This window comes from Musca domestica, unplaced genomic scaffold, assembly GCF_030504385.1.
Source record: "Musca domestica strain aabys unplaced genomic scaffold, Musca_domestica.polishedcontigs.V.1.1 59, whole genome shotgun sequence".
Lineage (NCBI taxonomy): Eukaryota > Metazoa > Arthropoda > Insecta > Diptera > Muscidae > Musca > Musca domestica.
In genome coordinates, this window is record NW_026712362.1 from 826,336 (window position 1) to 838,656 (window position 12,321).

At 33.8% G+C, this 12,321-nt stretch overlaps 1 protein-coding gene across 11 annotated transcripts in view; it reads right to left on the reverse strand.

The window, feature by feature from the left end:
- Window positions 1–12,321, reverse strand: part of LOC101889943 (tight junction protein ZO-1) — a 342,065-nt gene that overhangs the window by 33,020 nt on the left and 296,724 nt on the right. For all 11 annotated transcript variants that reach the window (XM_059129003.1, XM_059129001.1, XM_059129000.1 and 8 more), the window contains one exon: window positions 6,668–6,837. In XM_059129003.1, the coding sequence (XP_058984986.1) occupies window positions 6,668–6,837 (170 nt within the window). The remainder of the gene's footprint in view (window positions 1–6,667; window positions 6,838–12,321) is intronic.

The window sequence follows — 12,321 nt, forward strand, 5'->3', positions numbered from 1 at the left end:
GTCCGAATGTCTTCAAATTACACACATCAGAATATTTTTATTAACCCTTGGCCTGGTGTAAATACGGAATATATCGGTCCACTCCTTCTGGTACCTCCCCCACAAAGGGTCAAAATTTTGAATATCCAAGAAGCTCATAAAATGCGAAATCAACATCCGATTCCATTCTGACTTGGCACATCTCAATATTTTCATCAACACATGTGTTGTTATAAAGATGGTAGAGATCGGACCAAACCTTCTGGTACATCCCCCACAAAGGTTCAAAATTTTAAATAGCCACAACGATCATAAAATCCTAAATAAGCATCCGGTTCTCTTCGAATTTCACACATCGCAATATTTTTATTACCGCAAGGTACCTCCCCCACAAAGGGTCAACATTTTGCATACCTATGAAGCTCCTAACACATTCGATTAACATACCATTTCATTCAGACTTGGCAAATCTTAATATTTCCATCAATACAAGATCTGTTATAAAGATGTTAGAGATCGGAATATTTCTTCTGGTACTTCCCCCACAAAGGGTTCAACATTTTGAAAAACAAAACCCTCAAAAAACGCAAAATAAGCGTACAACTCTCTTTAAATTTTACACATCCAAATATTTTTGCTAACGCAATATCTGTTATAAAGATGATATATATCTGCCAACCCCTTCTGGTACCTCACCCACAAAGGGTCAGAATTTACGAAACAAGTCGGCGATTCTATACAACTTGCTATTCCTAAATTTTCCTTTAAATTTTGCACATACCAATATTTTTAGCTGTATTAGATGAAGTGGATTATATCGGACCGCTATATCTGGTACCTTGCGCATATTTCCACATTTTCCAAAAATTTGGAAATATCTCATATAAAGTAGAGAGGTAGTAGACGATATAGTCCAAATCTGGCACGTTGTTATATCAGACTTATGTCAGATACGAATTGAACAATATTGGCCAACTGCTTCGGAACATTCCCCATAAAGGATCAACAGTTTGAATAATCATAACTCATCGGGTGTTTACATCTGTCGGCAAAACCGACTGATACTCTTTTACTTGTTTTTGTACATTTTGTTTTTTTCAAAATGGTGTAGGGATATTAAAAGTCCGGCCCGGCCCACTTTAGCTTTTTTTACTTGGTATTATATAAATTCCTTAAGTTTTCAAACTTAAACAAATTTTGTTTCTAGTCAAAATTTCACGATTTTTAAAAAATTTCTAGAAATTTTTAATCACCAACATTTCTATACCAACACCTACTTTGAAGTAGCACCATATTATAACACCCTTTCCAATGACAAGTGAAAATGCTTTATAAACTCACTTCCCCTTAAATAGCTTATTAAAAGCCCTCTTGTTATCATCTCTTCATTTATTTGTATTTTCCCCCTGGAGAAGATAAAAGTCTTCCATAACCTCAATATTATACACATATACCTTAATTACACAATTATAACCTCAAAATAATAATGCAGTGTAAGATGTTGTAAGTGTACTTACACCCAACATTTGTATTTGAGATTTAATATTTTTGTTGTTGTTGTCTTCTTTAACGAGTTGTTATCTTAATTTGCCATACAAGACAAACGATGACGATGTTACGCATAGCAATTGTCTGGCCCGGTGTTACGCATCATCATCATAAACAACAGCGTCTCTACGCTTCCGTACGTTTATTAATGATGTGTTTTATGGTACTGTGACATATTTTTTGGAAGATTTAAAAAAAAAAAGAAAATATTTTTTCAATGCTTCATTGAAAATAATTAAGAGGATTTAAAGTATGGGTATTTGCACTTCACAAACCTTTTTTTTTCATCGTTTATTTGGAAGTTATAAAAAAAAACCAAAAATCTTGGCCAATAAACTTAGTTGCTTTGGCCAAAGAAGAATTTTGAAAACCGTTGGCAAGATACACAAAAAATAGATATCAAAAGAGGGAAGACCTCTCTCGTTCCTAAAAGAATCACGTAGTTGGAAATTTGCCCAAAATCTAACCATAAGTGTATGAGAAGTACTAAATTCTTTTACCAGTGGTATTGTGTAAAAAAATCGAAGAATTTTCAATAGAACCAAAATTCTCACTAAGACGTCAAAAGTAGAGAATAGTCAATTTTTGAGCTTTTCTCTATTTTTTTGAACAATCGTGGATTTTTGAGAAAATTTTCTGGAACAAGGAAAATTTTCTAGACATAGTATTTAGTTGTTCATTAAGAATTGTTATACCCTCAGCCATATGGCTACAAAGGGTATATATAATTTGGTACGGCCAAAACGTGTCTCATCAAAATAACGGTTTTAGACCCTAGGTCTTTTTGGAACAAATCCATTTCAGGACATTTAGAGTCGATTTAATGATGTCCGTCCGTCCATCTGTCTATCTGTCTGGCTGGTGCGAAAGATAACTCTCGAAGGGAGTTACCGATTTGATCCAAACTTGGTACATCGTAATATTATTATCAAACATAGATCGAGTTCGGAGATGGGCAATATCGGTCCACTTCTTCTGGTACCTTCCCCACAAAATATCAAAATTTTCAAAGAAAATAATTTACTGCGCAGAAAGAGAAAGGATCATCCAATTTTGCTCTAACATTGCAAATCGTAATATTTCAATCAGTGCTAGGTCAGGTGCGAAAATGGACAATATCGGTTCACTCCATCCAGTACCTCCCTCACAGAGGGTCCAAATTTTGAATAATTATAGTTTTATAAAATGTAATGTATGTGTCCGATTATCTTCAAGCTACACACAGCATAATATTTGTATTAACCCAAGGTCTAGTGAGAAGATGGAACATATCGGTCCACTCCTTATGGTACCTCCCCCACAAAGAGTCAAAATAATGAATATTCCTGAAGCTCATAAAAGGCCAAATTAACATCCGATTCCATTCGGACTTGGTACATCTCAATATTTCCATCAACACAAGATCTGTTATAAAGATGGTAGAAATCGGATCGGACCTCGCCCATAAAGGCTCAAAGTTTTGAATAAACAAAACGATCATAAAATCCGAATTAAGCATCCGGTTCCCTTTCATATTTCACATATCCCATTATTTCTACTAACACAAGATCTGCTGTGAAGGTGGGATATATCGGTCCACTCCTTCTGATACGTCCCCCACAAAGGGTTCAAAATTTTGAATATCCATAAAATGCGAAATTAACATCCGATTCCATTCAGACTTGGCACATCACAATATTTCCATCAACACAGGATCTGATATAAAGATGGTGTAGATCGGGCAATTCCTACTGGTATCTCCCCCACTAAGGGCCGATATTTTGAATAACAAAAACGATCATTAAAATCGAAATAAGCATCTGGTTCTCTTCAAATTACACATATCACAATATTTTTATAAATCCAATGTTTGGTGCGAAAATGGGATATATCGGTCTATTCCTTCTGGTACCTCCCCCACAAAGGGTCAACATTTTGAATATCCATGAATCTCATAAGACGCAAAATTAACATCCGATTCCATTCAGACTTGGCACATCACAATATTTCCATCAACACAAGATCTGTTATAAAGAGATCGGAATATTTCTTCTGGCACCTCCCCCACACAGAGTTCAAGATTTTGAAAAGCAAAACGCCCAAAGAAAGCGAAATAAGCATCCAACTCTCTTCAAATTTCACTTATCCAAATATTTTTGCTAACACAAGATCTGTTGTGAAGATGAGATGTATCTGCGAACCCCTTCTGGTACCTCACCCCCAAAGGCTACCAATTTTTAATTCATTTATCTGTCATAACTTGCGAAACAAGCCAGCGATTCTTTATAACTTGATATATCTAAATATTCCTCCCAAACAGAAACCCAAAACGAATATGGAATTTATGGTTTCGCATACAATTAGATATAAATATTCGATTTTCTTATAATTTTGCCCATGCCAATATTTTTTTCCGTATTAGATGTCGTATGAAAATGGAATACTTCGGTCGACTTTATCTGGACCTCATGCACACTTTAACATTTTGTAAAAATTATCAAATAGTCGATATAGTCCAAACCTGGTACGTTGGAACATTTATATCACATTTATTTAAATCCGATACGAAATGGTCAATATTGGCCTATTCCTTCGGAACCTACTCCATAGAGGATCGACAATTTAAATAATCATAACAGAAGTCAAAATATATTTAAATAATCGAATATTGGGTGAGGTCAAGGATAAGAAGCTATGATGCCCGTGAAGATAAATTTTAAAATATAAATGCAATGTGTTGGTGCGCAAGGGGTTAATTGAAAAATAGTTTTTTTTTAATATTAATGATTTCTACCACTTTTTTTTGGATAAATCAACGTATTTTTAAATTAATTTAAATTAAATTAATTAATTAAATTAATTTAACAGGAAAATGACACAATTTCCCGACGAGGACGAATAACCAGAGTGGTGTTGGTGGTAGGGAAACTGCATGGAAAATGCTGAATTGCACAAAAACTATGCTAGCTGCGTCATTGAGGCGGGTCCTAAATGAAAGGTCTCGAGGAGTACTTTCTGGCTATATATGCCTTATATTCCCAACTGATTTCTGTTAATCGAATTTTTTCGATTTTCTAACCAAAGTGGCGGTTTCGGTAGGGAAACTGCACGGAAAATGCTGAATTGAACAAAAACTATGCTAGCTGCGGGCGGGTCTTAAATGAAAGGTCTCGAGGAGTACTTTCTGGCTATATATGCCTTATATTCAGTTGGGAATAGAAAGTACTCCTCGAGACCTTTCATTTTAGATATAGCCAGAAAGTACTCCGCGAGACCTTTCATTTAAGACCCGCCTCAATGACGCAGCTAGCATAGTTTTTGTGCAATTCAGCATTTTCCATGCAGTTTCCCTACCACCAACACCACTCTGGTTATTCGTCCTCGTCGGGAAATTGTGTCATTTTCCTGTTAAATTAATTTAATTAATTAATTTAATTTAAATTAATTTAAAAATACGTTGATTTATCCAAAAAAAAGTGGTAAAAATCATTAATATTAAAAAAAAACTATTTTTCAATTAACCCCTTGCGCACCAACACATTGCATTTATATTTTAAAATTTATCTTCACGGGCATCATAGCTTCTTATCCTTGACCTCACCCAATATTCGATTATTTAAATATATTTTGACTTCTGTTATGATTATTTAAATTGTCGATCCTCTATGGAGTAGGTTCCGAAGGAATAGGCCAATATTAGGGAAACTGCACGGAAAATGCTGAATTGAACAAAAACTATGCTAGCTGCGGGCGGGTCTTAAATGAAAGGTCTCGAGGAGTACTTTCTGGCTATATATGCCTTATATTCAGTTGGGAATAGAAAGTACTCCTCGAGACCTTTCATTTTAGATATAGCCAGAAAGTACTCCGCGAGACCTTTCATTTAAGACCCGCCTCAATGACGCAGCTAGCATAGTTTTTGTGCAATTCAGCATTTTCCATGCAGTTACCCTACCGAAACCGCCACTTTGGTTAGAAAATCGAAAAAATTCGATTATCTGAAATCAGTTGGGAATATAAGGCATATATAGCCAGAAAGTACTCCTCGAGACCTTTCATTTAAGACCCGCCTCAATGACGCAGCTAGCATAGTTTTTGTGCAATTCAGCATTTTCCATGCAGTTCCCCTACCGCCAACACCACTCTGGTTATTCGTCCTCGTCGGGAAATTGTGTCATTTTCCTGTTAAATTAATTTAATTAATTAATTTAATTTAAATTAATTTAAAAATACGTTGATTTATCCAAAAAAAAAGTGGTAAAAATCATTAATATTAAAAAACAAACTATTTTTCAATTAACCCCTTGCGCACCAACACATTGCATTTATATTTTAAAATTTATCTTCACGGGCATGAAGCTATGTGCCTATATCTGTACACAAAACCGACTGATACTTTCTAACAACTTCTTAACTTCTGCTGGGTTCTTTCTCCAGTTATTGAAAACTTGGATTTTGTCACACAGTGTTATTATGTCGATTTTTTTAAAAATATATATTTGTGGATTTTTGAAAAAATATTTTCGTAGATTTTTTAGGAGAAAATCTTTTTTCTGATTTTTTGAAAAAAAAAATTGTCCCACATTTATTGTTCAACAATCCTTTATTTGTTAAATACTTCAGTTTCCATTTCCAAATTCCAATCCTCTCCCATTTCCTCACGTAAAATATTAAATGCAAATGACAAGTCAAAAGAGCAACATAAAACAGCTCTCAAAGGCAGTATTTCCTATTACAAAATAATTTTGAAAATCAAAAGAACATTTCAAAATTTTCCTGACAGTTAACACCCACATTAAAATAGGCTGGCTGTACCTGCCGATGACAGCCGCACATAAAACGTGCTTAATGGCTCTTTTACTTCCTATCTCGAATCTGCCTTGACACCAAAGGAAATGGGGAAATTCTTAACAAGCGGCTGACTACCAAAATACAACACATGTATGTAAATAACAAAACACTTGTGTTTAATATTTAAAAATAAGAAACAAAAACAAAAATAATAAAATTCAATTCCCAACAAAATGTTGAGGGAGTCAAAGGAATTTAGAAAAAAGAAAAACTAAGGCTTGACATAGGAAAACCATGTGTGAATGTTAGTTTCCATTGTCTTTTTCTCAGTGATTCATCATATTTTTGTTGTTATTGTTTTTCTACTCACTGTAAACGATCCTCGGCCGGTCCGCCTTTTAAGACATCTGAAACGGCAATTGAAGGATCACCATTGGCAAAATGTGGATTATCACGACCACCGGAAACGGCAATACCAAAACCATAGCCCGGCACACGAGTTACCGACACTGTGTGGTACTCCCATGTTGTACGATCACCCTGTAAAGAAGAAGAAACGGAAAAGAGGGAGGGAATTAGTAAAAAAATGTAAATTTTAAATTTTTTTCGTAAAAAACAATTATGAAATCAAGGTAATAAAAAAAAATTAGTAAACAAATTTGTATGGTCTAATGAATATGTTTAAAAAACGATGGTCTTTGCATGAGTCAGAGAGTAAGAGAGAGTGAGAGGGAGAGCAATAAAGAAGAGGTAACAAAGTAGACCTCACAATAATCGTGAATGAATTAAATTGCCGGAAGTGCAACAGGTAGACTTTTTTTGTATATTTTCTTTTAAATATAAATCATAAAATAAAAAAACAAAAATACGATACGTGATTTTGATGCAAGAAATGATTAAAAAAAAGAAAAACAAAAAACGGGAGGGGTATTTATGGCGTTGTGAAATATTGCATAGAAGGTAATTGGAGTTTTGAAATACGATGGATAGAAAATCGAGTTAAAAAGTATCTGTCGGTTTTGCCGACAGATGTATACCCTCAGCCAATGTTCGATTATTTAAATATATTTTGACTTCTGATTGTGATTATTAAAATTGTTGACCCTCTATGGAGTGGGTTCCGAAGGAATAGGCCAATATTGTCTATTTCGTATCGGACCTAAATAAATATATAAATATGCCCTGTTTGGACTATATCGGTTACTTCCTATATTTTTAGAAAATGTTAAAATGAAAAATGTGAAAATGTTAAAAAACGGGAGGGGTATTTATGGCGTTGTGAAATAATGCATAGAAGGTAATTGGAGTTTTGAAATCCGAGAGATAGAAAAACAAGTTAAAAAGTATCAGTCGGTTTTGCCGACAGATGTATAAACTCAGCCAAATTTTGACTCCTGTTATGATTATTTAAATTGTTGACCTTATATGGAGTAGGTTCCAAAGGAATGGGCCAATACTGTCCATTTTGGATCGATCCTTTGTATGAAATCACTTTGTATGAAATATGTGATAATTTTTAAAAAATGTTAAAATCTGCGAGAGGTACCAGATATCGTAGGCCGATGTATTCCATTTTCATACTTCATTTAATACAAATAAAAATATTGGTATGGACAAGATTACAAGAGAATCCAAATTTTCATAACCAATTTTATGCGAAATCATAAATTCCACACTCATCTCAGATTTCTGGTTGAGAGAAATATTTAGATATGGAGATATTTAGATTCAGATATAGAGAATCGCTGACTTGTTTCGCAAGTTATGACAGATAAAATTATTGAAAATTGTGACCACTTGTGGGTGAGATACCAGAAGGGGTTGGCAGATATCTACCATCTTAACAACAGATCTTGTGTTAGCAAAAATGTTTGTCCGTGTGAAAATTGAAGAGAGTTGGATGGTTATTTCGCTATGGTTATTTCGTTTGAACGTTTTGGTTTTCAAAATCTAGAACTCTGTGTGGGAGAGGTGCCACCAGAAGATATGGTCCGATCTCTACCATATTTATAACAGATCTTGTTTTGATGAAAATATTGAAATATACCAAGCCTGAATTGAATCGGATGGCAATTTCGCGCTTTAAAGGCTTCATGGCTACTCAAAATTTTGACCCTTTGTGGGGGAGCTACCACAAGGAGTGGACCGATATATCCAATTTTCACATCAGAACTTGGATTAATAAAACCACTGTGATGTGTGTAATTTGAAGCGAACCAGATGCTTATTTCGGATTTAATGATCATTTTGGTTATTCAAAATTTTGACCCTTGGTGGGGGTGGTACCAGAAGGAATGGTCCGATCTCTACCATATTTATAACAGATCTTGTTTTGATGAAAATATTGAAATATACCAAGTCTGAATTGAATCGGATGGCAATTTCGCGTTTTATGATCTTCATGGATATTCAAAATTTTCACCCTTTGTGAGGGAGGTACCAGAAGGAATGGTCCGATCTCTACCATCTTTATAACAGATCTTGTGTTGATGCAAATATTGAGATGTACCAAGTCTGAATAGAATCGAATGTTAATTTCGTGCTTTTTATGAATTTCATGGATATTCAAAATTTTCACCCTTTTTGGGGGGATGTACCAGAAAGAGTGGGCCGATATATCCAATATTGTGATGTGTGTAACTTGAAGGGATCCGGATGCTTTTTTCGTATTTTATGATCATTTTGGTTAGTCAAAACTTCGATCCTTTGGGAGGGGGGTACCAGAAGGAGTGGACCAATAAATCCCATTTTCACATCTGACCTTGGCTTAATAAAAATTTTGTGATGTGTGTAATTTGAAGCGAACCAAATGCTTATTTCGGATTTTATGATCGTTTTGGTTATTGAAAACTTCGATCCTTTGGGGGGGAGGTACCAGAAGACATGATCCGATTCCTTCCATCTTTATAACAGATCTTGTGTTGATAGAAATATTAAGATGTGCCAAGTCCGAATGAAATCAGCTGTTAATTTGGAGTTTTATGAGCTTCAGGAATATTCAAAATGTTGACCCTTTGTGGGGGTGGTACTTGATGGAGTGGACCGGTATTTTCCATTTTTTCACCTGACCTAGCACTAATGCAAATATTATGATTTGCAAAGTTGGAGCCAAGTCGGATTATCCTTTCACTTTCTGTGCACTCCCTCGAGAGTTATGGTGCGCAAAAGACAGAGAGGCAGACAGACGGACGGATGGACATTTCTAGATCGACTCCAAATGTCCTGAAACGGATTTGCTCCAAAGAGACGTAGGGTCAAAAACCGTTATTTCGATGAGGCACGATGATATATAAAGAAATAAAGAAATGCCATCTCTGGTTTGAAGATCTTTTTAAAGGCCTTCTAAGATAAAGAAGAATCCATTCTAAATTCCTAATTTAAAAATAAAAAATATTTCAATTCCAATATTTTTCAATATTTCATGCAATACTTCATTTGCTATTGCTAATCAATATTACTCAAGCACGACCAAAAAAAAATAAAACGTCTACACCTGCACTTCAAATTCAAAACTTTGTATTGAAAAAAAAGCCAACTAAATACTAAGCAATGCAACAACAACCCACAATTATGGGTTTGTTACCTCACAGAGATATACGCACACACACGAAAAAAGTGTTGTAAAACAAATTTTACAACTTACAACAAGTTAAGAAACTAGAAAATACTTTTATGTAAATTTCGTGTGTTTCGTTTTATTTTTTTCTTTTTTTTTTTTTTGGTTTATTGAACTGCATTTGCATTTAAATGTTCTGTTAAATTAACGTCTCATGAAAATTTATGAAACAAAAAAAATGTATATATGGTTAAAAGATAGTCAGTCAGCCAGTCAGTCATATGACTGACGATGACTTAACACCCACACAGAACAAATCAGAAAAAGGGGCTTAACCAACTATTGAAATGCATAATTTTTCATTCACTAATATTAACCAAATTTGGTTGAAAAAAAAAATGTGCCTGGGTAGAGTTTTAAATGTGGATTTTGAGGGAACTTCATCGAGTATTTAAAGTAGTATTTTTAAAAATATTTTGAGGGCCCCTTAAGGTGGACATTTAGGAATATATTGAGGCGGATTTTTAAGAATATTTTGAGGGCACTTCATCGAGTATTTGAAGTTGGATTTTCAAAAATATTTTGAGGGCCCTTTAACGTGGTTAGTTAGGAATATTTTGCGGGACTTTTATGGAGTTTGTAAACGTGGATTTCTATGATTATTTTTAGGGGTTTTAATAGAGTGTCTGAATGTAAAATTTTAAGAACATTTTAAGGGGCTAATGCTGTCCTAAACGTGGATTTTAAATAATATTTTAGGGGTCTTAATAGGACTCTTCAACGTGGATTTTTAAGACTTTTTTGAGGGACCCTAATGGGACCTTCAACGAGTTCTTAAGGGTTGATTTTTAAGAATATTTTGAGGGATTTTAAAAAATTTTAAGGGCCAATAGATTTGTTAAACGTGAATTTTCATTGGCCTGAATAATATTTTTAAGCATGAATTTTTAAAAATATTTCTTGAGCATGGATTTTTTGGACTTTTTACCTTAGTATAGTTATTAAATTTGGATTTTTAAGAATATTTTGAGGGAACTTCATCGAATATTTAAAGGTGGATTTTCAAGAATATTTTGAGGGCCCTTTAAGGTGGACATTTAGGAATATATTGAGGGACTTTTATAGAGTTCTCAAACATGGATTTGTAGGAATATTATGATGGATTACTATAGTGTTCTTGAACTTAAAGATCTAGGAATATTTTGAGGGACCTCAATATAGTTCTTAAAAGTGTATTTTAAATAATATTTTGAGGGACCTTAAAAAGAGTTCTAAAACGTGAATTTTAAGAGATTTTTTGGAATATTTTTAGCGATTTTGATGGAGTTTTTAAAGTTGGATTTTAAGAATTTTTCGAGGAACCACTAACATAAATGTTAAGGATTTTTTTAAAGGATTTAAAGTGGATTTTTAGGGAAATTTTAAGGGGTCACGAATGGTTTGAGGGTCCTTAAACGCGATCTTAAACATGGATTTTTAGAAAATTTTTGCTGAACCCTAATCGACTTCTTTTAAAGACCTCTTTATGCGGGTTTTCGAACGTGAATTTTTAAGATTATTTACAAGGACAAGACCTAAAACATCGATTTTTTTTGCATTTTTTGAAAGTTTAAAAACGTTTTTTAGATTATTTTAGGGGTCTCAGCAAAGTCTTGAAACGATGATCAAAAGACAGCTCTTGAGCTTGAAATTTTTATAAGTATTACCGAAAGCCTTAGTAGAACTCGAAAACGTGCATCTTAATCGACAATTTTCAGGTGCCTTATATAATTTTATTTAATTTTAATATGAAGGGTCGTATAAAAGATTTTAAAGGATCGAATAGAAGGATCTCTTAGAAGATTTAAAACGTGGGCTTTTAAGTTAGTTTCTAAAGGACCTCAAACATCCTTTCGAACGTGGATATGAAAGGGCCTTACAAAAGCATAAAAACGTGGATTATTAAAAGTAGTTTTAAGGGCCTTATAGAAGCTTTAAAATTTGTATTAAAAAAATAGAGAGCATAAAACGTGGATTTTTATGAAATATTTTGAATGTCTTAAACATTGGGTTTTTAAAAAAAATGTTTGGGGTGTCTTAGACTAGAACTGTTTTCTGGACTTAAAGGTCAAATTTTTAGAAATTTTTAAAGAAGGCAGAACCTAAAATATTGACTTTTTTTGAATTGATTTGAGGCTCTGAAGGTAAATTTTTAAGAGTTGATTTGAGGGCCTAAGACAAGGCATTTTAAGAATTGTTTTGAGGGTCCAAGTTGTGAATTTCTAAAAATTTCTTTGGAGGCCTAAAAACTATTTTTTTTTAAATTTTTTAAAGGCTGCAAAATGCGGATTTTAAAATTTGTTTTGGGAACCAAAAACCCGAATTTTTAATAATTGTGGGTTTTGTGGGGATGTGGGTTTTTAAGAATTGTTTGAATCGTGGGTTTTTAAGCACTTCAATGAAATTCTCGCCTAAATGGGCCTCTGAAA